Genomic DNA, 22433 nt, shown 5'->3' on the forward strand with positions numbered 1-22433 from the left:
AAAATAACCCGCTAAAACTATTTGTCTTGTTTCAATGTTGGCATATTATTTTTGCATATAAAATATATTTCTGTTTAACTTTAGCTGCGGGTAAATGTAATACATTTTACATGTATTACATTTACCCGCTATGTTGCCGTTTATGTTATTAAAATTGATTATGGATTACATTATATACGTTAATAATGTATTTTAATTTGAATATTTAATAAATTATAATTATTGCATAGTTCTTGCAAGAGTAGATAAAATAAAACACTCGACTCAGTCCCAAATAATATAATAATCGTTTAATGTCTTACGCAATTTGTGTCGAATATGCTATGACATTTATTGAAAAAATAAATAATTTTCACCTATATTTTTTCATATGTGTCACAGCTCATAGCAAGATTTGTTGATATAATAGCTTCTCGACCTTTATTCAGATTATGCCGAAAACGTCTATACTATTTACAATTATAGGCCGTGTTCACATTGCAAATATCGATAAATATATCTTTGTTATTTGTCACAATAAATTAAAAAAATATATTATTATATATTATGACAAATGTCATCGCTGTTTGTCATATGTGATTGAAACACACATTTTTTTGAGATTCTGATATTGCTACAGTTGAAATATATGATAAAAAGATTTTTTATAGGTACACGTCAGTCACAAAAAATGGTAAAAGAGTCAATTTTTTTTTAACGTCTTTTATTCTACACAGAATTATTTTGATTATAAACATGTAACTATTTGTCAGGCACGTCAGCTTTAACAGGTACCAAATCCAAATCTGTAATCGATGAATTCAATATTGATAAAAAGTTTAGTTGATATATTGCCGTATTTATTAGCATTAGTTTTGAATTAAATATTTTTGATAAAGTAAAGGTTAATTTCGAACAAAGCAAATAGTTATACGGAAATTTCGTCTAAGACACGAACTAAACTTGCGATGTGAACAGACCATTTTATTATTTATTACATCAAAATATTTACAATTACAATTCATAATAGCGACATACAAATAATATTACGGTGTAGGTATGTAGTACATGACAGTAAATATTGCCGAAGCATTCAACTAAGTATAAGTATGAGGTGCTGAAGTCTGTACATTCAACTATACTATCATAGCTGATACCAATAGATTAAGCACATCGATTATAATACTTACACGGCTGGTCTCAACAGAGACTAGCCCATCCAAATCACAGCGGAAGAGGATGTAAAATTACAAAAAATCTATATTATATTTGTAATTTTATACAAAAATATAGTTCATGACAACCACGAAAATGATCTTCAGGTTAAGATTGCTTTAGTATCGCGATGTTTTTTTAATGCGTCATTGCATAATCTTCTCCAACAGGCGTAATGAGAGTAATAGTAATTTTGATTACACGAATTAATGACTTGATGTTTAAATTGAAATCGAAAAGAAATTATACCTACACCTGAAACTTAATGAGTCCATATCACAGAGTTTGAGAATCGTATAGTCATCTATATCACACGAAATATTCAAGGTTCAGAGAGTGTGATATAATTTATCAGTAACATGTATTGTTAGTGATGCCTGTGAGTTGTAGTACAAATCTCATCTAAGGGATTGGATTGTATGAAATCATAATCGATTGGAGTTATCTCTACATGTAATAGTCTTTTTAGTGTGGTTGTCCTAGATATAAAGAAATCATGGTACATTCGTGACATATTACCCTGCCTTACTTTTATATCGACACTGGTTTTATATTTAAAGTGATAGACAACCAATAACCCATAAGTCGTATCCACAAACTAAAATCCATCCAAAATGGAATGTTCATAGATTTCATATTCAAATCTAATGATTATTAAACAAATAATTAAACTAAAGTTTAAAGATTTTTAATTAATGATACAAATATATAAAGTAATCAAACTTTTACATAATGTGATCACAATGATATATTATGGAATAATTTCTAAGAATGTCGCTGGGGATAACAGAAAGTCAATCAAACTGCGCAGTGGCGTTCCAAAAAATACATGTAACATTTTAAATCGCCCAGCCGTCACATCGAGCTCAAACAGGGGCTATCACCTGGTTGCCGACGCATGCTACAAGATTATGTAATTGTTAAAGTAGTAGTATTTAACTGTTTGTTTCATATTTATTTATTTCTCGCCACTAAGCCGATAGCATCTGTGCGAAGCCTAATGGCTTTGTATAGAAGTTTAGTAGACACCATACAAACAATAATTATTTAAAGTAGTGTATAAGGAAACATTTCTGTTCATTATTATCATTGGTGCAAATTTAACGATAGCATTATCACTGTATTAAAGTTTTTTACAACCATAAATGTATTTAACAAGATATTACAAAAATCTTTTGTTTCTAAAAAAAAAACGTTGTAAATCATATTTTCGACACCAAAAGTCACACAAATGATTTTCATTTAGGACATATTATTGAATTACTTGTCACATAGTTTCCTGTCTCTATAGGTTTGATCGTGTAGATGAATTCATATTTCTCTGCGAAACAATAACTATACTTATATAATGTAAGTTTTTACTATTCTATTTTTTCTATCTGATTCTAGAACTATAGCTCCAAAAAATTTCTCCATGAGAACATGTTTTGAGAAACACAAATAACGAATTGACTCTGTTGACTATTTCTGGTACTAAGAAGAAACATGTTTAGTATTTAGACTTACATGATAGTTATTGTATACAGTACTTAGATTTTTTTTGACAGAATATTTATACATCTAGATAAATTCTGTATCGCCCAAGATTGTTTTTGTAACGCTATTTTAATAGTTTTTAATCCTACGTTACTATTAGTTCCATGAATCAAAATGTGATTATTCATCCGATTTCTGATAATTATTTGAAAATCCAATTTCTAAAACAAATATCTTTAAAAAAATGTATTCGATTTGCAATAATTATAGAACAACATTATATTTTTACATTATTTTTCGTGATTATTATAATAAGTATTCATAAAATTATAATACTTTTCTCTCGACAAGACTCAGGAGTAAAATCGCTTGAGCCATTCCGATCACCGATACTTTATATGTATTTAAAGAGTTCCCTACATCTGAAGTACTAACATTACAAGGCTCTTTATAAACGTATCACTCTAATTTTGAATTATTCGGTGTTACTATACACACAGTTGTATTAGATACATAATATTTAGAAAGGCGGTTTGCGACAATGCGGCTGATGGTGTAAGTTTGAGATTCGTGTCACAGGCGTACATTTATATTTACATACGTTACATTAAATCAATTCCTTTCTCTAACATAGTAGACATGTACAGTCAGCCACAAAAGTAGCTGAACAAATTCAATATTTTGAATAGCCTTTACACTTTTGTGTCTGTATCAACAATATTATTTTGTTCACTAACATAATTTTTACTTTATTTAAGATCAAGAAAAACGAATATTTTGATTACAGTTAATGTGCAGAAACGTCTTGAATTTTTTAATTTGTTCACCTACTTTTGTAGCTGACTGTACATACCAGATTGAAAGATACTGGCACGTATTACTATAGAAATCAATATCTTTCGTACTGCATTTCCTAAGCCGATTTGGATATGCTTAGCATTAATTAATGTAATTAATTAAATTCTATATAATCGTGCTCATGCTCAAGAACTGCTAAATGTGTTGATAATAGCATAGCAAAGAGAATTGATGATACTTCATTGCCTTAACATGACTTATAAAACTTTATCACTAACAGTTTCTTGTATCTAGATACATATTTGTCCTGAGCCAAATTTTTAATTTAAATACTCTTTCGTACTTGTATATTATATAGTTTTATAATACCTTTAAAGCTAATAATCATTAATATATTGCTGTGAATAGGAAATTCAGATACATAATGGAATTGGAAAGTAAAATATTATGGTTGTCGATTACACTAGTAACTTTTCATAAAAATTGTTGTTTATTGCCCGTTACCAGCCTGCGGCTATAACTAAAAGAAAGCCGACACCGCCGTCGAATTTAATAGTTCTGCCTGTTTATTCTATGTATATGTCCTCAATCGGGTAAGCCGTCTCGATGAATTTTTGATAGAACCTTTGAAATGCTCTCCTGAAAGAAAGGATGTCACAAAATTACATGACAGATACAATTTTATATATTCTAATGATACAAATCGCTCTGATAATTTACAAAACAAGTTTTAGCCATAGTGACCCACGGAAGCGTTCCGGGATTAGCCTGTCAATAAGACTCCACTTATCATCAGGTGCACACACTGCCTGGCATGTATAAAAATCAAATCAAAATATAACATCAAAAGATATAAGTCAGTCATACCCCACGGCTTCGGCCACAGGCCTCGTCGATTCCTGGCCTCTAAACACGTGGCAAGCGAATCTCTGCAGCGTCGGGTGCTTAGTAATGAAGCCCAGGTACCGGTGGTCGCGCGGGTGGAACGCACAGAATGATACATTCTTCAATGAGTAGAAGTAATCAATGCACGGTCCACTCCGATTTCTCTGCGGGATATTAAAACTGTCTTAATATAGGTCGACATTCAACTTTTTGTTTACATTGTAGATTACATTACATTCAAAAATAAAATATTCGAAGATCAATATGCATCTTTTTAAAAAGATAATATCCACTATATAATTTTTTTCATCGCTAAATCTAAAAAAAAAATTGAAGAATTCTGTTCACTAGTCTCTATAGCTTAACGATAAAACTAAAAGGTGACAGTATTGACTGAACAGCAAACAATAACTATTGCCTTGCCAGAACTGGTTGAGTTACTTTAGCTGGATGAATGAATCCTTACTGGCCGAATTTCGGCCACGGTGGCCAATCTCAACGGAGATCAGCCTAGGTACGCAGGATATATTATAGTGCATAAGTGTGTGCGCAATACACCGGTGCACTCTCTATTTCTTCACTCTTATAGTCCGGTGAGATGGCGATCCGACATGACCGGAGATCGATTAGGCGCAGGACCAACGGCTTTACATGTATTCCGAGGCACGGGGGTATCACACCACCAACTTCGTGACTCCGAGCTGCGACTGAGTTATTTTTAAGGTGGAAAAACCCAGTCACCATTATTTTGACTCGACCCAGTATTTGAACCCAGGACTTTTCGCGGTAGTCGTACTTGTACCATGCACAATTAAGCCACTGAGGCAGTATACTTAGTACGAGTGCTATGAGTTACTTTAGTACTGGTATATGTACAGGATCATCAAGAGGGTGTTTAATAGACGTAACATTAAATTAATTCTACACGCGAATAGAAACGTTTAAAAAATCGATCTAATTGCATTTGTTGTTTGAGGTGCCGTTTGCATTATTAATTGCTAAAACAGAGACGCCATAATTGATGTTGGTCAACAGGTCACGTCCTAGATTAAACACGTTAATTATATAATGAGTTCTTAATTTTAAGCGAATGTAAGACGTTAAAATAAAACTGCATTACGGATTTTACCGCGGTTTTTTATATTATACTTTTTTCTTGACGTTTCGAAGACTTATAATTATTTACCTATATTTAACAATATTGTATAATTGTATAATATACGCAGATATTGTAAATTAAACTTTGAAAAACCAACACTTCCGTGTCCCTATGACCAACCATATGAAAATTTTAACACAAAAATCCCGCGATGATATCCGAAAAACAGCATTTAAACAGGAATTAGGTTAAAAAGTACACCAAACATATTCCGTAATTAAGTCATATCAATAATAGATAATCTATAAATTCAAATTATGAGATAGATAATTCTTCTAAAATAGATTGGTATGGTTTTAAAGATTTCTTATTGGTTAGTTGGTATATCAATATAGTTAATTCAATATGCGCGCATCGTCTGTTTTTGGATAACTAATTATGTAATATAAAACACCTTATAAAAATCAGCAGTTGTTAATATAATAAGATAGGAATATTACAAAAAATTTACGATACGCAAAAACTTCATAATCACTTTTTGCATAACTATAAGATACATAGTTTATTTTCTCTCAAATGATTCTACGAGTACATCAATAGCTAACATTAATACATATCTCATAGACTAGGCAATTTATAAAACATGAGGCGGTAAGAAACTAGAATATTTCAAGAATATTGATTTTGTAAACAAATCGCTCGCTTCGGCGTTAACCATCATCCGGGCATCTGCTTTATGACGTGAACATAAAACGTTTGATTGATTGTTTGACTGTTTGTTACAGCTGTACGTTATTAGAAGACCAGGCTGTTTTGGCTAAAGTTTCTGACATGCTTATAATTAGCGTTGCTTGTTTTACGATGGAATATCAAGGTTTGAGGTATAAATTAAGGGAAAGTTATAAATTGTTCGAGATGATTTTTGCACATTATTTCATGCAAGCTGTATTATTAATACCTCTAATAAAGCTTCTACCTAAGTAATATTTCTTGTGAAAGTGACATGAATTTTACCATGTTACTTGCTTAGAATATGTAAAGTTTTATAAGTACTCATAATATGTCGTATTCGAAATTCTCTGATAGTATTCATTAAAGTGATCTATTCACAAGTTATCTGCTTTATAAAGTGCCTACATTGCACCGTTCCATATATAATATCATCCAAAGAAAAATCTCGGAATTTTTGTTTTACTGGATATACACACACGCTAACCGTTGTTTACCACTTTAAGAAATTACTCATTGTTTTCATATACCATAAATTTTATTTGACGTTAGGATTTTGACCTTAGTCATTGACGTTAGACGGCCGGTCGAAAAACAAAGGCAACGCCCGTGAAATGTTTACGTCGATCACATATCTATATGGAATAGGCGCAAGGGGAAATAGATTTAGTCGTCAAGAATTTAGAGTTTATTTTTCATCAACTTACGTCAGGCTTCGACCGATCTACCATACGAAGACCCTGGTCTGACACTTCTAGTATACATGGTTGCATCGTGGGCTCAGCCGCATTTTCACCAACAATCTTCTTGACTGCTTGACACACCACACCCGTTCCTTTGTGAGCTAACGTCTCTACCGACCCCATGTATCTGCAACCAAGTCGTGAATAGATTTAATAGTTGGTCACACACTGTGCATGATCAGATCGGTGGGCACCAATGTGACACTAGGAAAAAAAACATGCGCACTATCCCATCGGTAGATTATATAATTCGTCACTGTAAGTATTATTTGCTAGACTATTGTATTTATTTATTTATACATTTTTTCTAGATAAATGTATCAAGGCGGACTTAATGCCGCATGCCTTCTATATCCGTCAACTTTAGGTGACGCAGAGATGAAAAAATATAGGTAGGTGTAATAAATAATAATAATATGATAAAATAGGGAAAGAAAAAAATATACTTATCGTAAATATAAGAATTTTAACTACACGAACATACTCCATAAACATAAAAAACAAATACAATATTAATATATAAACGCAAATGTTAATATATTGAATACATTTATCTAAAATAATAGAAGACGATTAGTTTGTTAAGCAAAAGCAGTCGAACTTTAGTTAGTTACCGGAATTGAGAAGATAAGGGAGCGGTTGAAGTAGGGAATGGAATGAAAGAGAAAAGTGTAGTGAGTGCCCGCAAAGAACGGCGTTGACGTTTATATACTACTAACTTTTGCTCGTGGCTTCGCCCGCGTGTAGGAGTTTTCTGGGATAAAGTCGCACTATATATTTTTTCGGGATAGTAGCCTATAACTTTCTTATACTATCTCCATACCAAATTTTGCTTTCTTATACCACGTCTTATGTCACGTCCCGTTCCCGTGGGAGCGGGATAAAAATCCTATGTCCGTCTCCTGGTTCTAAGCTACCTCTCCACCAATTTTCAGCCAAATCGGTTTATCCGTCATTGAGTTATAAATAGTGTAACTAACACATATTTCTTTTATATATGTAGATTTATTTTTTGACATAATACAGAATAAATAAAAATAAATAATATGTTCCTTATCAGTGTTTTTTAAAGAAAGTACTAGGCTATCATCCAGCTTAGCAAATAGACCTTTTAATTGCCGTTCACAGTCAAAAAATTCCACAACCCTTGCAGAAATTATTAAAAATGAAGAGACCATTACGCTTCGTCCAACAGCGAAATAAAAGTATTAACCTTTCGCTCCAAAATCGTTTGTTATGTGACAAAACAAATTTACTTACCCTAATAAATATCGCTCCCGTTTAACTTTTGCATTAGCGGGATCAAAATCGTTATAATCCATATCCACTGCGTACGCTGAAGGGAATATGCCTTGTTGACCGGTTCTTAAATTAACGCCTGCAATAATATTAAATTAAAACAAATCTATGCTACCGTTTTAAGACTTTTGAATGCTTTGGTGAAAGAGCTTGCGATAGATATCTTATAAATTCATTGCACATAGTCACCTTTACAGGACATTCACCGACTTATTAGAATAATCATAGTCATAAGCTTCTTAAAATAATAACACAGTTAATGTTTTGTTAATTCTCAAAGTCAATCATTAAAATGTATATCATATAAAAAAGGGAAGGATCACTCACAAAAAATAACGAACCACTTTGGTTGCAATTAAGATTATCCAATTAAATAAAAAATATCCTGATCAAATTGTCTCTGATTCTGATTCTAGGACAATGAGAAAGAAAACCCGAACCTTCACACCACAAGTCATCAGCTTCCTTCTGCACGTATATCGGATCTCCTATCTCCACCTCGATCTCGTCGTGATGTCTCGGGTTGAACTTGTGCAGCCCTCTGTGAGTCGCTTCCAGCATCTCCAGCTGGCTGTGGGGTACCGTGGTCATGTTACCAGCGAAATTGATCCCACTGATACTGCAGCTTGATGACGGGGATACTGGAAATGCCGATACATTATACTAGTGTGGGTCTTTGGTGAATAAAAAATTTATGCACTTTTTAGATTTATCTATATTACAATAAAGTTTAAAGTCCAAAGAACTGACCATTTTGTTGTAACGGCGTCGGGGATAAACTCTTAGGGCCAGTGTCGATAGGGGAATGTGCTGTGCTGTGCCCACTATCTACGTCACCCAGGCTCTGTAGTCTCTCCGAGTCCGGACTCGAGTCTTCGTCGAGTAGGTATCCGCATTTGAGCACTAACAATGGCCGGCCGTGGCATCCTGGCCTTACAAGTAGACCGGTCAATGAACCCAACTCATCCGCCAATGATGTTGGCTGACCGCCGGCTAATACTGTAGCTGCAAAAACATTACAGTTTAGGATGTCTCTATCTCAATTGATAAACTTTTTATATTATAGACAAGACCACTGCCATCTTAAATGACAAACCATTTAATTTTATTTAAACATGCTAGATATAGTGAAATGCTTTTTTTTAAATGTCATAAAATTTTAAGTAAAATAGGGCCTTCGAATGTTATAATATTAAAAGCAAGTATAATTTTCAAAATCAGTTCATGAATGCTCATTTAAAATTGCATTGCGCGTGAATTGAATGATGCGTCAATTGTAAAAGCGAAATAACAATGTCGTTATTAATGAACTTTTGTCCGTTACCAAGTTACAATTTTACTTCCGTTCTATAATCCAGGGTATTTTTATATATCCAAATATTTCGGATCATGAATTCTTGAATAATCAACTATAGGTGTGGTTAAAATTTTAAATAAAAAATTATAATATTTATATTAAATTAAAATGCCTGATAAATGAAAATGAAAATTTTAAATCACAATCTATGACATTCTATTCGAAAAAATATTAACAAAGAAATTGAAAAAATAGTATTAATGTATTGGATACGTCGTAATGAGTAACTAATGAAAACAAGTACCAACAAAACTTTTTGTACAAGATATTTTATGGCTTCCAGGGAGTTTAGGAAGCCCTACAGTAGCATTTTGGGTCATGTGTTTATTAATTTTATATATGCATCATACTTGGGAATGATGAAAACATAGTGGAAAATAACTGGTCGTAGTTTATTTCCCCCAACGAATATCAGTTATTCCTTTAACTTGTTCGTTCTTAGCAAAACTTCCTTAATTTATATTTTGTGAAGGGCTTTCATAATAATTGAATTTATTATATTTTTGGATGTATAAAGACCAGGCTTTTTCTTTCAATATTGAAAGGCTCTTTTTTGTTATCTACTTGCTATGATTTTTCTCCTAGTTATTTTAATTAGCCATAACGAGTTTGTCTTATTGAGATTTTTTATTCAACTAAGTAGTTAAAGTTGTTGGATTTTTTTTTATTAACTATTAGAATCATATTTTATCTTTGCTTTGATTTTTATGAGTTATAGAAATATATATTGAAAGAAATTACCCAATATTTTTAAGGTGTTCCAAATTTGGTTTTAAAGTTGACGTAATAAATAATATTATATTAAACAAAAAAGGCATAGGTATTTGATTTGGTATTGTGTAAATTGTATTGACAAATCGCTAAAGCTCAGAACAAACAATTATAAATCATGCTAAATCATATTATGGTACTCGTTCGCACGAGCGCAGTTGCAAACATTACAAACAAACGCCAGCATCAATTTATATCGTCTGACCTTTGGTACTGTACCAATAAAAATAAACATCATTACTCATCAAATGAAATATTCACTTACATTTTTTGTTTTTTGGTATTTCGGGAAGTTTTCTCCGTCTTCTCTCGCCATTTGTGAAGGTTTGGTGGTGAGGGCTTCTTTGGGGATCTGTAGAGTCCGTTTGCGGAGGAGGTGAGTCAACAGATTCCGCAGCCGCCGGCACCTCCGCATCCCCGCATTCTCTATCCTCCTCGGGCGACCCTTCGCTCTTAGACGATGGTGAATCATCTTCTAATCCGACATTTGGCACTAACCTGAAAAACGACATGGGTATAAACCTGTTGTGTTACCGAAACCCAAACGTTCAATAATATTACGCCTACGAAATCTCGCCGCTCACGTGACAAATTAGCACCACTTGCCATATGTATCATTTTATGAGAACGGGTGTGTGACGAGGGATGTTATGGAAAGTGAAAGTTGTACTTACGAATAAAATGGTGTCGGGGCTTTTATATGTTGCGGTAATCTGTCGAATACACGGCGAAATTCCTCAAACTCGCTATCAGCCATGTCGGTACACCTGATTGTTGAATTGGAAGAATGCCGCATGCGCGACTGAGCCCCGCAACACTATCGACCGTCTCCATTGTCTTTGCGTAAAGAGGGCGCATGAACGGGGAGCGTGCGCGCGCACCCTGCAACCCCTCTGAGCAAGCGCGATGTGTCACTCACAAATACAATATGGCACAACGAATATGATGTATCAGCGGAAATTTCCCTACAAACCATAGCGGAAATGGAAATATATGAATGAATTTTATTACATAATAAGTACAAGATATTTCTAATATACTAAACGTAAATCGAGCATGAAATAGTGTCGAACAGTGGTAGTTTAAGTAGGGACGCGTTCCCTGGACAAAGTAAGTAAACTTGAAATTTTTTCAACAACCTCACTTAATTTGTTGTGAAAAATTTTATGATTGTTTAGAAATCTTAGAAAACTAAGAAATACACAAAAAGATTGAATGTTTTTTTGTGAAATAATATATAGGTATATTCGTACATCGATAAATACTCGCAACGTATAGAACATTTTTTTTTTGTTCGGGCAATGGCGGACGATTACAGTGGAATAAACTCGAACATCTGGAGTTATCTCCCAACTATAAACTTACAAGGCACCTATTGAGCTTTTTTATTTTATAACAGTCGAATGCTATAGCCATCAAAGTATGATTTTTTTTTTCAAATAACTGCGCAGTTACTGTTGTAGAGTGCCACGGCGGGGCAGTGTCGTATCGACCCAACGATTGATAGATCAGATATCATTTACCTGCCGTAGCTTGTTCGCCTCTCCTTTATTTCCAAATTGGTATTTTGACGTGCAATATTACTGCGATATCATATTTGTTATTATTATTTGTTTTTAAATTAACCGTTGACACCGTAGTATTCATCCTAAGCAAATTATTAAGATAAATTAAATGATGATAGTAATGAAAATAGATGTTGCTGAGATGATGTTATAGTCGTACAGCTGTACAATCACTACAGGGTTTTATGTTCCGTTGTAGCGGAAAAGGCGGCTTTTCTCGCGAGCTAAGCCACGTACAATATAAGTATAAAATGAAAAAATGTAAACGATGAACGAAATAAATATCAATAAAAAGTACTTCACTTTTATTTTACACGTCCTAATGCTATTACCACTACTCTAAGAAGATTCCTCGCAGCGGCAACATCAATATTTTATCAGAAATATAGTCACGCCCAAGCTATATTCACATTGAACTGGGACGCTTGGCGAAAATATTTTTTATTTGAAGATAAGTTTTGACACAATGTTGGTAGACGTAAAGATGAGTATAAGGTATCATTTATTAACGCAATGTAAATTACCCTGTATTTTCAAATTATTTTTCTGCGCTCCAGATTATAATAACTACATAGACTAGCTACATTGTACCGTTTGGTAGTTTATAGTGTAGATATTTGTCTACAATGAAAAGGTCGGATCAACCATATCACTCTTACAGAAAGCTATCGTGAAGTATGTCGCTATTTCATTTGGTATGGTAACACAGGCTTTTCCAATCTAAAACTAGTGTTTTCGAAAGAATATTGAAACAGCATATGTTGGAAAATGTCATGTGAGCCAAGAAATATGTTGATTTATCGATGCCGTATCCTTTCACTGACTACATTGACCGTAAGACCACAAAAACAGCGCAAATTGAGAAACACGGACTACCGTGTTTATTATTTCGCGATGTCTTTGTTTGGAGTCGTGTCTTCCCGCTATTGGATCTGTATTTTGAGGCATCGACTGTTGTACGTTCGCAAAATTGATGTTATAACACCAATTACATTGTAATGTAATTTCTAAGTGCGTGAATTAATTTGTTATTCTTAATGAGAAATAAAGTCTTTTAAATACTCAAACTCTCAATCTGTGTATGGTTAGCACCCGAAAGTCCATTTACTCACCAACTTTCCCTAGCACATAGATCTCGTCACACTAAAATATTACTTGATAATGTCTTTCACATTGGAATTACCGCATAGCTTTCGTTTCCCTGACATATTGCATGTTAATGTCCTTCAAATTGGAATAAAACAGACCTTACATAGTATGAACGGAGAGCAGAAATAGATATTGCCATGATACTTAAACAGACGGACTCTCACAAGAGACCTGTCATCTAATATTTGTACTAGTGGTTATGTGTGTTTTGAGTAACTACACATAACGCAAAAGCTGGCATTTTGTTGTGGGATTGAGCCAGATGAATAATGGAGTTCCATTTTACGCCTATTATGCAAATATCTGCATCGTTGACGCTTATTTGTTTTTCTTAATTATGTCTAATGAGCTCGTTATTGTTCTCTTTTTTTCTTGTTTCACATAAAAGAAAAACGATAAAATATTTTTTAATTACTAAACTTTATGCAACTCTGTAGTTTTCTAGTCCCTTTTCAATATTTTTAAAAGATGATCGCGGTGTGAAATTATACATTTTATCAAGTCGCTTTAGATTTACAGTTTGTTCTATAATGCAACACTTTAAAATCACTCTTCACTTTTATCTCCTAAATCGCCACATACTCTTCTGTACAAACCATGACCTCGACCAAAGCCATACGCTCAGCGCAAACAGTCAACAGGCCATTCGAGTTGAATTAAGAACCATTGAATTTCTACCACAACTACTATTCAATGGTACTAGCACGGTTGAACGATTTTCGGCCCATAAAGTCCTTACTACAGCTATAAGTGCACTAAAAATCCCATAGCAAAAATCCACTCACCGACATAACCAAACTCGCCACTGCAATCACGTATGTTATTAAATCCTGAAATTTTAATATTTTATCAGAAATTTAAAAATCTTACTAATACTTGTTACTGCCGTAATTTAAAATTATTTTTGTAATCATCCCATAATTAAAATTAAAACATAGTCAGCCCTCTGACAATAATTGTTACACAAATTGAGTCATCCCTGTGACTTGCAACAGTCATCCTCATGATCTTCACACGCGCACACACGTACGTCTGCGACTATTGTGATGATCATCCCTGTGACCAACATACACATATCATCTCAGGGACTATGTCCTCAGAGAGGGTCATCTCACTTACTATGTACTCAGAGGTCATCTCACTTACTATGTACTCAGAGAAGGTCATCCTCACTTACTATGTACTCAGAAAATTTCATCCTAGTCACTATGTTGACAGTCATCCCTTTTTCTAACACATACACACATACGCGTCATCTCTGTAACAAATAAAGTAATTTTTCTACGACTTAATGCTAAACAGAATACAATGCAAAAAAGTCTTAACTAAACGGATATCAATGCTGTTGACGATCTGCAGAAATCTTCCCTCGGAGGCGGCTCTAGAACTGCACTGCACACCGTCCCACCAAAATTTGATTGCTGTATGTGATTGCAAATCCCTGCAAAAAGAAAAAAAGCAACAGCATTGTATACCTCAGCCATTAGGACCTTAGATTATGCTGCACTACTCCTATGACTATTGCAGTTATTCTTTTTTACCATCAGTAATAAAGCTACAATGAATATTACTGATTTTATAACTCTCTCAAGATAATGGTACGGTATAGTACCATTATCTTGAGAGAGTTATATAGAGAGTAAATAAAATAAAATAAAATAAAATAGTAAACCCACCGAACGTAACGGCGATCACAGTGGCGATATACCTGGCTATTACAGAAATGTATTTAGTACCAATAATTTAAGCGATAACAGCAAGATGCAACAGTATTATACTATAAAAATGTAAAATTGAGGCACCGACCATAAACTAGATCGCCAATGTGAACCGATTATAGTCTCGCCATAGACACCTTGTCCACACCTCAGGTCCACATACAGATTATACAGTAACTAACAGCTACTTATGCCAATAAAATCAAAATTCTAGGTAGTTATCAACTCCACCTTCTTTCAGGAATCATTGAAGTTATTTTTATGTTACCCGCCACTACATTTCATACTCATTGTTCTTACAAATTATTCTTTCATGATTCCAAGCTTTGTTCTTTTAATAATCTAGAATTTGTTGGAAATAAAAACCACTGCTCATACAAAAAGTGGAGTGTCCTTTAAGTACAAAAATTAAAACACTACGATATGCAGAGATTGCTGCTATGAACTTCTTGGTCATATACCCTACTTGCCAACGCAAGTTTGGCGCAAGTCTCTCAAGAACTTCTCTAGACGTCGCTTAGACTTTCCGACGAAGACACCGATACATTGGACATGGTACTTAAACCACAAACACCAAAGATTGTTCTCGAAGGTGTATTTCAGTTTGAAGGAACAGATTATTAAAGTTAGATACTGTTCTAAACTCAGTTTAAACTTGCAACTACAAAGTGTAGCGTCTTGTAGTAGAACAGTAATTGTTTCACTCGGTTGACAGAGTTCGATACTAATTTTCACAGTGCGCGTGGGCTGCACACTGTATGTGTGTATTTTATCTCACCTACTGTACTTGCTGTAAGTATCTATATAGGCGTTTCCACTCTGATAGCATAAACGCCACCTTCTATAAATAAAGTTAGAAATCCGTGTGGAACACAAAACATAGTGAATAGAGGAAATATTTCTTCTGTCCTAAATTGGTGTATTCTGTAATAATATATTTCAGTCTATGATCATTAACGTTAGTATCATAATAAGTGAGAATATGCAATGTATGAATTTTACATTACATACTTCGATAAAAATTATTGCTAATAGAAATATCTCTAGCACTGGCAAACGAATTGTAGACTCAAGTCAATTATTATTTAGAGAAAAAATGGATTCACTTTCTAGCGCAAATATATGCTACGATTCGCCAAAGAAAGATTAAAAAAGCTTTTATTTAACAAACACACGCCTTTTGTCCCCGAAGGAAAGCAAAGGCGAATCAGGTGCGCTTACTTTCTGCCATGTGTATTCCATCCTAGGATGTGATAGGGGCGAACCTATTGCCACATAGAGCACAAATTCTAGACTACACTAATATTGAGTAGAAAAATCCAATATACTTTGCCTGAACCGGGGGTTATACCTGAGACCTCAATACTGCAGTCGTAGAATACAATTACACTGCTACTAGTAGGTTGACCTACTTAATAGGTCGAAACTGGTCGACGATTCCGACTACTTTTTGTATACGTGAGTAAAACCGTGTTGTTTTTGACTAATTTAATATGTCTCGCGTAAGTTTTAATAATATTAGTCTTATTTAACTTTACTTTTATTAATAAAATGGCGGTCCCAATTTATTTAGGAATCAAACGTACCGGATGAATGCAAATAAAATGCGTATCAACTAGGTATATTAAATCCTAAGTACCTTGTGAACCCAAAGAGAATTGCAACTAGACAACATAGAAATGTACATAAAAACATATCGCGCTGAAAGCTTTAAACATGATGAAAATTTGTTGCGAGTTGTGTAAAATATTTTTAACTAAATGACAATAAAAATTAGCTTCAATACCAAACCATGCAACGTAATAATATTTATATACGCTGCTAAATTTATGGTTAAACATTTTACTAATTTCATTCATTTGTCATCGGCATATCAAAGATTCGCATAATTATTATATATTTCGTACACAAAATATGTCGTATAAAATATTATCTTGACCCAATATTCCGTACAATATTGTTTCATTATGCACATGCAAGAAGAATAAAATGATAGGTGTAATAATGGATGACATTCTATTTGTAAAATATTGTAGCCGAATTTTTTTAATGCCCTAGATGTTTCCATTAATCACCGCATTTTTTAGAATTCCGTACCTCAAAAGGAAAAACCGGAACCCTTATAGGGAACACTTTGTTGTCCGTCCGTCTGTCAAAACCCTTGTTCTCAGGAACGCGTGTAGGTATTTAGCTGAAATTTATATCAAATATCCTTGGAGCTATGAAAAAATCAAACTTCTAAGCCAACGAAGTATAAAGATACGGCCGGCCGAAGCTCGCAAGGCAATTAAAACCTAAAAGGTACTTCCCGTGAATTCAGAATCTTAAAATTTGGTACGAAGCAACGTCTTATAGTACCTACAGAGTACAGATAAAAAATTGCGAAAACCGCAAGTTTTTAGTTACATCACATAATAAAAATATTTTTAATAATTTTAAAATTACTAACACTTTCCTCGTGAACGCGTAGAGGTATTAAATTGAAATTCATATCAAATACTCAGGTCTAATACAATAAAATAATACCTTTAAGCTATAATAAAATCAAACTTCTATGTCAACGCAATCAAAATAAAGAGCAATTTAAGCCACATATTTTCAAACTCGCAACTACTCGCGAAGGAGTCAAAACCTAAAGGGTACTTCCAGTAGACCTAGAATCTTGAAATTTGGCATGAAGCAGTGTTTTATAGCACATATCAAGGAAAAATTCCGAAAGCCTAATTTTTTTAGACCTTTGTCTTAAATTTGTGTCCCTCCAGCTTTCCATATTGTAATGTTATGGATTTCATCAATAAGAATACCATAACTATGACTCGCTTGTCTTGATGGGTGAACTTATACTTACCCTCGGTGCGCGAGTCCGACTCGCAATTGGCCGTTTTGTTATTTTTTTTTACCTGAATGACGATACATTTAAATGAGTGGTTATCGCTAGTGTAGTCGCTAAGCACTCGCACCACCTAGTGATACAATAATAACAACAATATAACTACAGAATGTGTTTCCAGGGCATTTGCGAGGAGCATTTAGCGGCCATTCGGAGTTAACCCTTCTACACTCTGAGCATCGAAGTTCTTAACATTGCGCAAAAGACGCGCAGAAGTCTTAACATCAGAGTTGAAGACCGACCTCTATGGTCTTCTCTACGCTCAAGAATATCTCGGACCAGGATTCCATAAATATTCCTAAAGTTTCTTGAAAATTAAATACTCGAATAAGTATGAAAAAATTGACTTAGCCGTTTGGCAAAAAAATATTAAAACGTAAAGTTAGTTAAACTGTTATCGATGAATTGGGACTTTTCAATATCGTTATTTAACGGCAGATTATTCGTGGTGACGTTTTATTTATTCAGAATATATTATACATAAAACACATTTGTATAATCTGAATGAATGTTATTACAAAACGCAAGCTTTTAATATACGTCCTTCTTCAGTGTAGTTGAGAGTCCTGTTTACTCACCCGTATAGGTATACTATTTATGTTATTACAATCCGCAAACCTTTGATCGTTTGATCAAACGTAATATTTAATTTATTTGAAATATAAAATGTAAATTGTAAGATAGTATAGTTTAAAGCGGACAATACGAACACATTTAAGCTCTCAAAAAATTGGGCCAACGAATGCGCCGCGGTGACGTATCTAAAATCATCGATTAGAGCGCTATATGTATCAACACGTGCTTTCGATTTAATTTGTTAGGCATTCGAATTTGAAAATAGAAACTCTAAATATTTATAAAATAGTGTTGAGAGTTGGGATAAAATTACGAGGATTTGAATCGTCTCCGTGGGTTTGTTGTATCCACTACGATTAGTAAAACTAGAGTAATAAAATTGGTTTAGAATAATTAGTACTACCGGTCAGCCGAAACTAACTGAGCAATGTTCAAAATTGTATATTTTGCACATTTGGCATACAGAGTACCAAACACAAGTTTGTCTACATCTACGAAAACCATACCTATTACCCAAAACAAAATGAAAGCTAGCTTGTAGAACTATGTAGCTACGTATTGAATTTAAAATGATCGCGAGCAAATCAAAGCAAACAACGAGTCTGCCAAGCAAGGCTTTTACTGAGAATCTGGAACGGTGGTATGGATCATTTAGATTTTAACGTGTTTACTTTTTTCTGGTTTATACTAATATTAAAACGAGTCAATACACGCATTATGAAATCATAAGACTTAGCCAAATCCACCGATCCTTTAACAATTGGAATATATTGAGTCTACGAGAGAATTAAAGGTGTCGCTTCGTGCCACTTCAGGTTAAAACTGTTGTTGAAAAAAAAAAACTTTTTTTTCTACAACGTACCTATATAATATATTTACAGTCGCAGAAAATGTACACAAATGGAAAATAACAACGCGTTTCTCATTTTATCAAATGTATATAATTTTCAATTATAATTTCCGTTGGAAATTTTAAAATTTGTGTTTATGAAATGTTTCCAACATTTCAATTTTGAACCTGTACCCTGAAACCCACTTAATAATAATATGTTCACACACACCTTCTACGTACAATACCCCTACACCTACACCCTATTTAATGACATTATATAATATACGAAAATACTCTTTCCTGAAAAATGTTGTTTGATAGGTAATAAATAAAATATTTATATATACTTAGTTATTTAACAATTTCTTATTAAATTTAAATTTAATATTTGTTTGCGACATGGTAACGACTGCATGTAGTCATTTACTATGTTAACCGAAATGTAGACAATTTTTAAAAATCTATATTAAGTTTCTGAGTACCTCACCATTACATTGAAACTTAACTAGTATTAAAATTCATTGGAAGGAGAGAATTTATTTGTGCGCGTGGAACACTAACAGAGTTATATTATTTTAGGTTCATGAGAGCGAAGCGTGAAGTGGCGATAGCCTAGGAAGTTGTGAAACGGAGTGTCGGAACAAATGTCCGCAGGTTGAAATCCCCAAATGTACACACCTCTGATTTTTATAAAATGATCTGTGTATTCTTTGTAAATTATCACTTACTTTAATGGCGAAGGAAAACATCGGGAAATAACCTACAAACATTACAAGAATTTTATAAAAAAACTGAGGGTGTGTGAAGTCAACCAATCCACACTAAGCTAGCGTAGTGGACTAAGGCCTAATCTCCCTCAGTAGCAGAGGAGGTCCCCGTCCAGCAGTGGGATAGAATATAATGCAGGGCTGATATTATTGTTATTAGGTTTACGAGAGGAGTCCACACAGCACGTCTGGTGGCAGCACACCCAATTCTGAACGTGGTGTGTCGCCCAGAGCTATGCTGCCAATTATAATTATTTGTTCTAAATCATACGGTAGTTTATGAGATTGCAGTGTTATATTAATTCATTATTATCATAAATAAAAACAATATGAAATAATTATCAAATTATATTATAATGTATGTTTTTACTGTTAGAATGTATAAAGTTTACGCAACATTTGTTGTGTGAACATTTTGATGTAAACAAAAGTGTTACCAACGTTTAGTTTAGTGTACTGTTTGAAATTTAAGGTATCATGAATAAAATATTAATATGTAGCGAATTTTTTTTTTTCACTTTGTTCAATATACTGTCTACACTTTCCTCATTCATAATTCATGTATGCATGCCAATTGAATGAAGAGTTATAATGAAGTTTAATTTTTAAGCGAAACTGGAACATGTTTTATCTCGTTTCTCCATTTATTCTCAATAAAAAATATAAAAAAATATTCGATATTCTTAGATAATTTTTGACACAATGCGAGCAGAAGTAAAGAGGCGAAACAAACGTCCAAACGTTCAAAATAATTTAATAAATAAAACCACAGTCAAAAGTATGTACTTACTATAGGTATAAAACCACATCCTTTTGTTTTTTTGGAATTGTTTGGAAGAACTATACTACCGTAGACATTTGTCTACAGTAAAAAGGCTAGATGAACCATATATATCTTACAGAAAGTCATCGTGTCGCAATTATATTTGGTATGGTAACACCAATTTCTTCCAATCTGTGTACGGTAAGCACCCGAAAGTCTATTTTCTCCCCAACCCTCCCTGTTCCACACTTCTATACTAAAAGGTCGGCTGGTATACCCGATTGTTTAGACACGAATGTTGAATTGTCTGTCTGAACGCGATAAAGTCAAAAAGAACCTTAGGGATTTAGATGGAGTTTAAGAGAGCTTGAGGCCTTGGGAACGTCATAGGCCACGTTGCGTCTTGGAAAACTCTTTCATGCGCGCAAAGCCGCGAGCAAAAGTTGGTTATGTTTATGTACCTAAATTGTAGGCCTACGAAAAGTACATGAATGAGTGGGAAAAGTACTTCAAAATGATTGTATGTAATTTTTGAGTCAATACCTTATTTACATAATTACCCCACATGCTGTGGTGTAATTCCAGATATCAATGATCAATGCCTTTGTGTTTTGATGATAATTAGATTTTGTTCTAAATTTTATCTTCATTAATCACGAGAACATAAGATTGGTTAGTTTGAGTAAACCCTGAACAATAAATAAATTTCGTTGTATACCACTTCTCCCTTAGGTGTGCACAAATACCCCATTCTCTATTAATTATTAATACTGTCAAAAATGCTTAACGCCTTTCTCTTCGTCATCAATGTATTTTTTTTTGTCATTTAGTCACAAAGCGGTATTACAAACTGAATCTAAACTATGAAAAGTAATTACAAAGTTTGAGAAAGTTCATCATAGTTGCTTTAGTAAATAAACGAAGTTGTGATTTCTTATTAGAGAATGTTAGAAGTTTATCCAAGCTGTCTTTATCAAATATTTATTTAAATTAACAATAGAATGTTCACGGGAATAATTAATTGAATAACTGCGGTAAATGGCATATTTATAAAATTGGATAAAAATAATTTAAATGGACAACATATTTTTATAATATTTATTCACGTTTCTCAAATACCTTCTTCCCAAATAATCAGGGGACCGGAAGTCTGTCGGTAGACAGTTTTAGCTATAAGTCGGTGAGCTTTTCACCACCACAACCAGACCTGGTTTTAATGCGCTAAAAGCAAGTTTTGTTTGCTATTATGCTTAACCTATATAATAATATATTATAGTACTCTTATATAGATACTTCCGTAGTATGGTTTTACTCAAACTATCGTCAATAAAGTCCACGACGCGGTAGGTGATTCATGCCGGTTTTGAATATCCAGAAAGACAATGACGAGTTCAGAAATATGTGCTTGAAAATGAAAAATTTTTAGAAATGTGTCTAAGTCTTTAATTCCTATAACATTTTGAAATTAATGCTCTGTAAAACCTTCATCATCATTTGTATTTAAAATAATATCTGCACCTCAAACTGACAGTAAATTAAACGCAGTCTAAAAATAATGAAAATTCATCACAAGTGTAGTTAAGATTGAAGTTCTACTGAAGATGAGAGATTTAATCGTAAAAGTACCTATATAAGACCCTCGGATGTTAAGAAAAGCGTTCATTAGGACGAAAAATATTGTGCAGATAGTAGATACACTTATCCCAAAAATTATTCAAGTAAAAATAAAATCTGATCTTACTCAAGACCTGTGGTCTTTTCTATTACAGGAACATTAAACAAGATTCGGTTCCGCAGTTACAATAACTTTTCACAAATAACA

The 22433-nt window shown here is 33.5% G+C and overlaps 1 protein-coding gene and 1 long non-coding RNA gene across 2 annotated transcripts; one reads left to right on the forward strand and one right to left on the reverse strand.

The window, feature by feature from the left end:
• Positions 1-264: 264 nt before the first annotated feature.
• LOC115446093 (JNK-interacting protein 1) lies at positions 265-11147 on the reverse strand. The gene is made up of 8 exons (XM_037444180.1): positions 11026-11147; positions 10617-10849; positions 8974-9228; positions 8664-8864; positions 8185-8302; positions 6889-7051; positions 4336-4517; positions 265-4107 (listed from the first exon to the last, which is right to left on the reverse strand). The coding sequence occupies exons 1-8, from the start codon at positions 11145-11147 to the stop codon at positions 4035-4037; spliced, it is 1347 nt and encodes a 448-aa protein (XP_037300077.1). The 3' UTR covers positions 265-4034.
• A 139-nt stretch (positions 11148-11286) lies between these two features.
• On the forward strand, positions 11287-18773 carry LOC115446096. Its single transcript, XR_003938882.1, has 2 exons — positions 11287-11461; positions 17795-18773. It is a non-coding gene; the product is annotated as an uncharacterized LOC115446096 (long non-coding RNA).
• The last annotated feature ends 3660 nt before the right edge of the window (positions 18774-22433 follow it).

The sequence above is a fragment of the Manduca sexta genome, chromosome 27, assembly GCF_014839805.1.
Source record: "Manduca sexta isolate Smith_Timp_Sample1 chromosome 27, JHU_Msex_v1.0, whole genome shotgun sequence".
NCBI lineage: Eukaryota > Metazoa > Arthropoda > Insecta > Lepidoptera > Sphingidae > Manduca > Manduca sexta.

Bases quoted from the DNA above. Each gene is read 5' to 3' on its own strand.
- LOC115446093 (XM_037444180.1), bottom strand. From the start codon at position 11,147: ATGCGGCATTCTTCCAATTCAACAATCAGGTGTACCGACATGGCTGAT. The intron at 9,229-10,616 runs GTAAGTGAATAT...ATGTTTTTGCAG, and splicing joins AATACCAAAAAACAAAAAAT to CTACAGTATTAGCCGGCGGT. The intron at 4,108-4,335 runs GTATGACTGACT...CCTTTCTTTCAG, and splicing joins CCTGTGGCCGAAGCCGTGGG to GAGAGCATTTCAAAGGTTCT.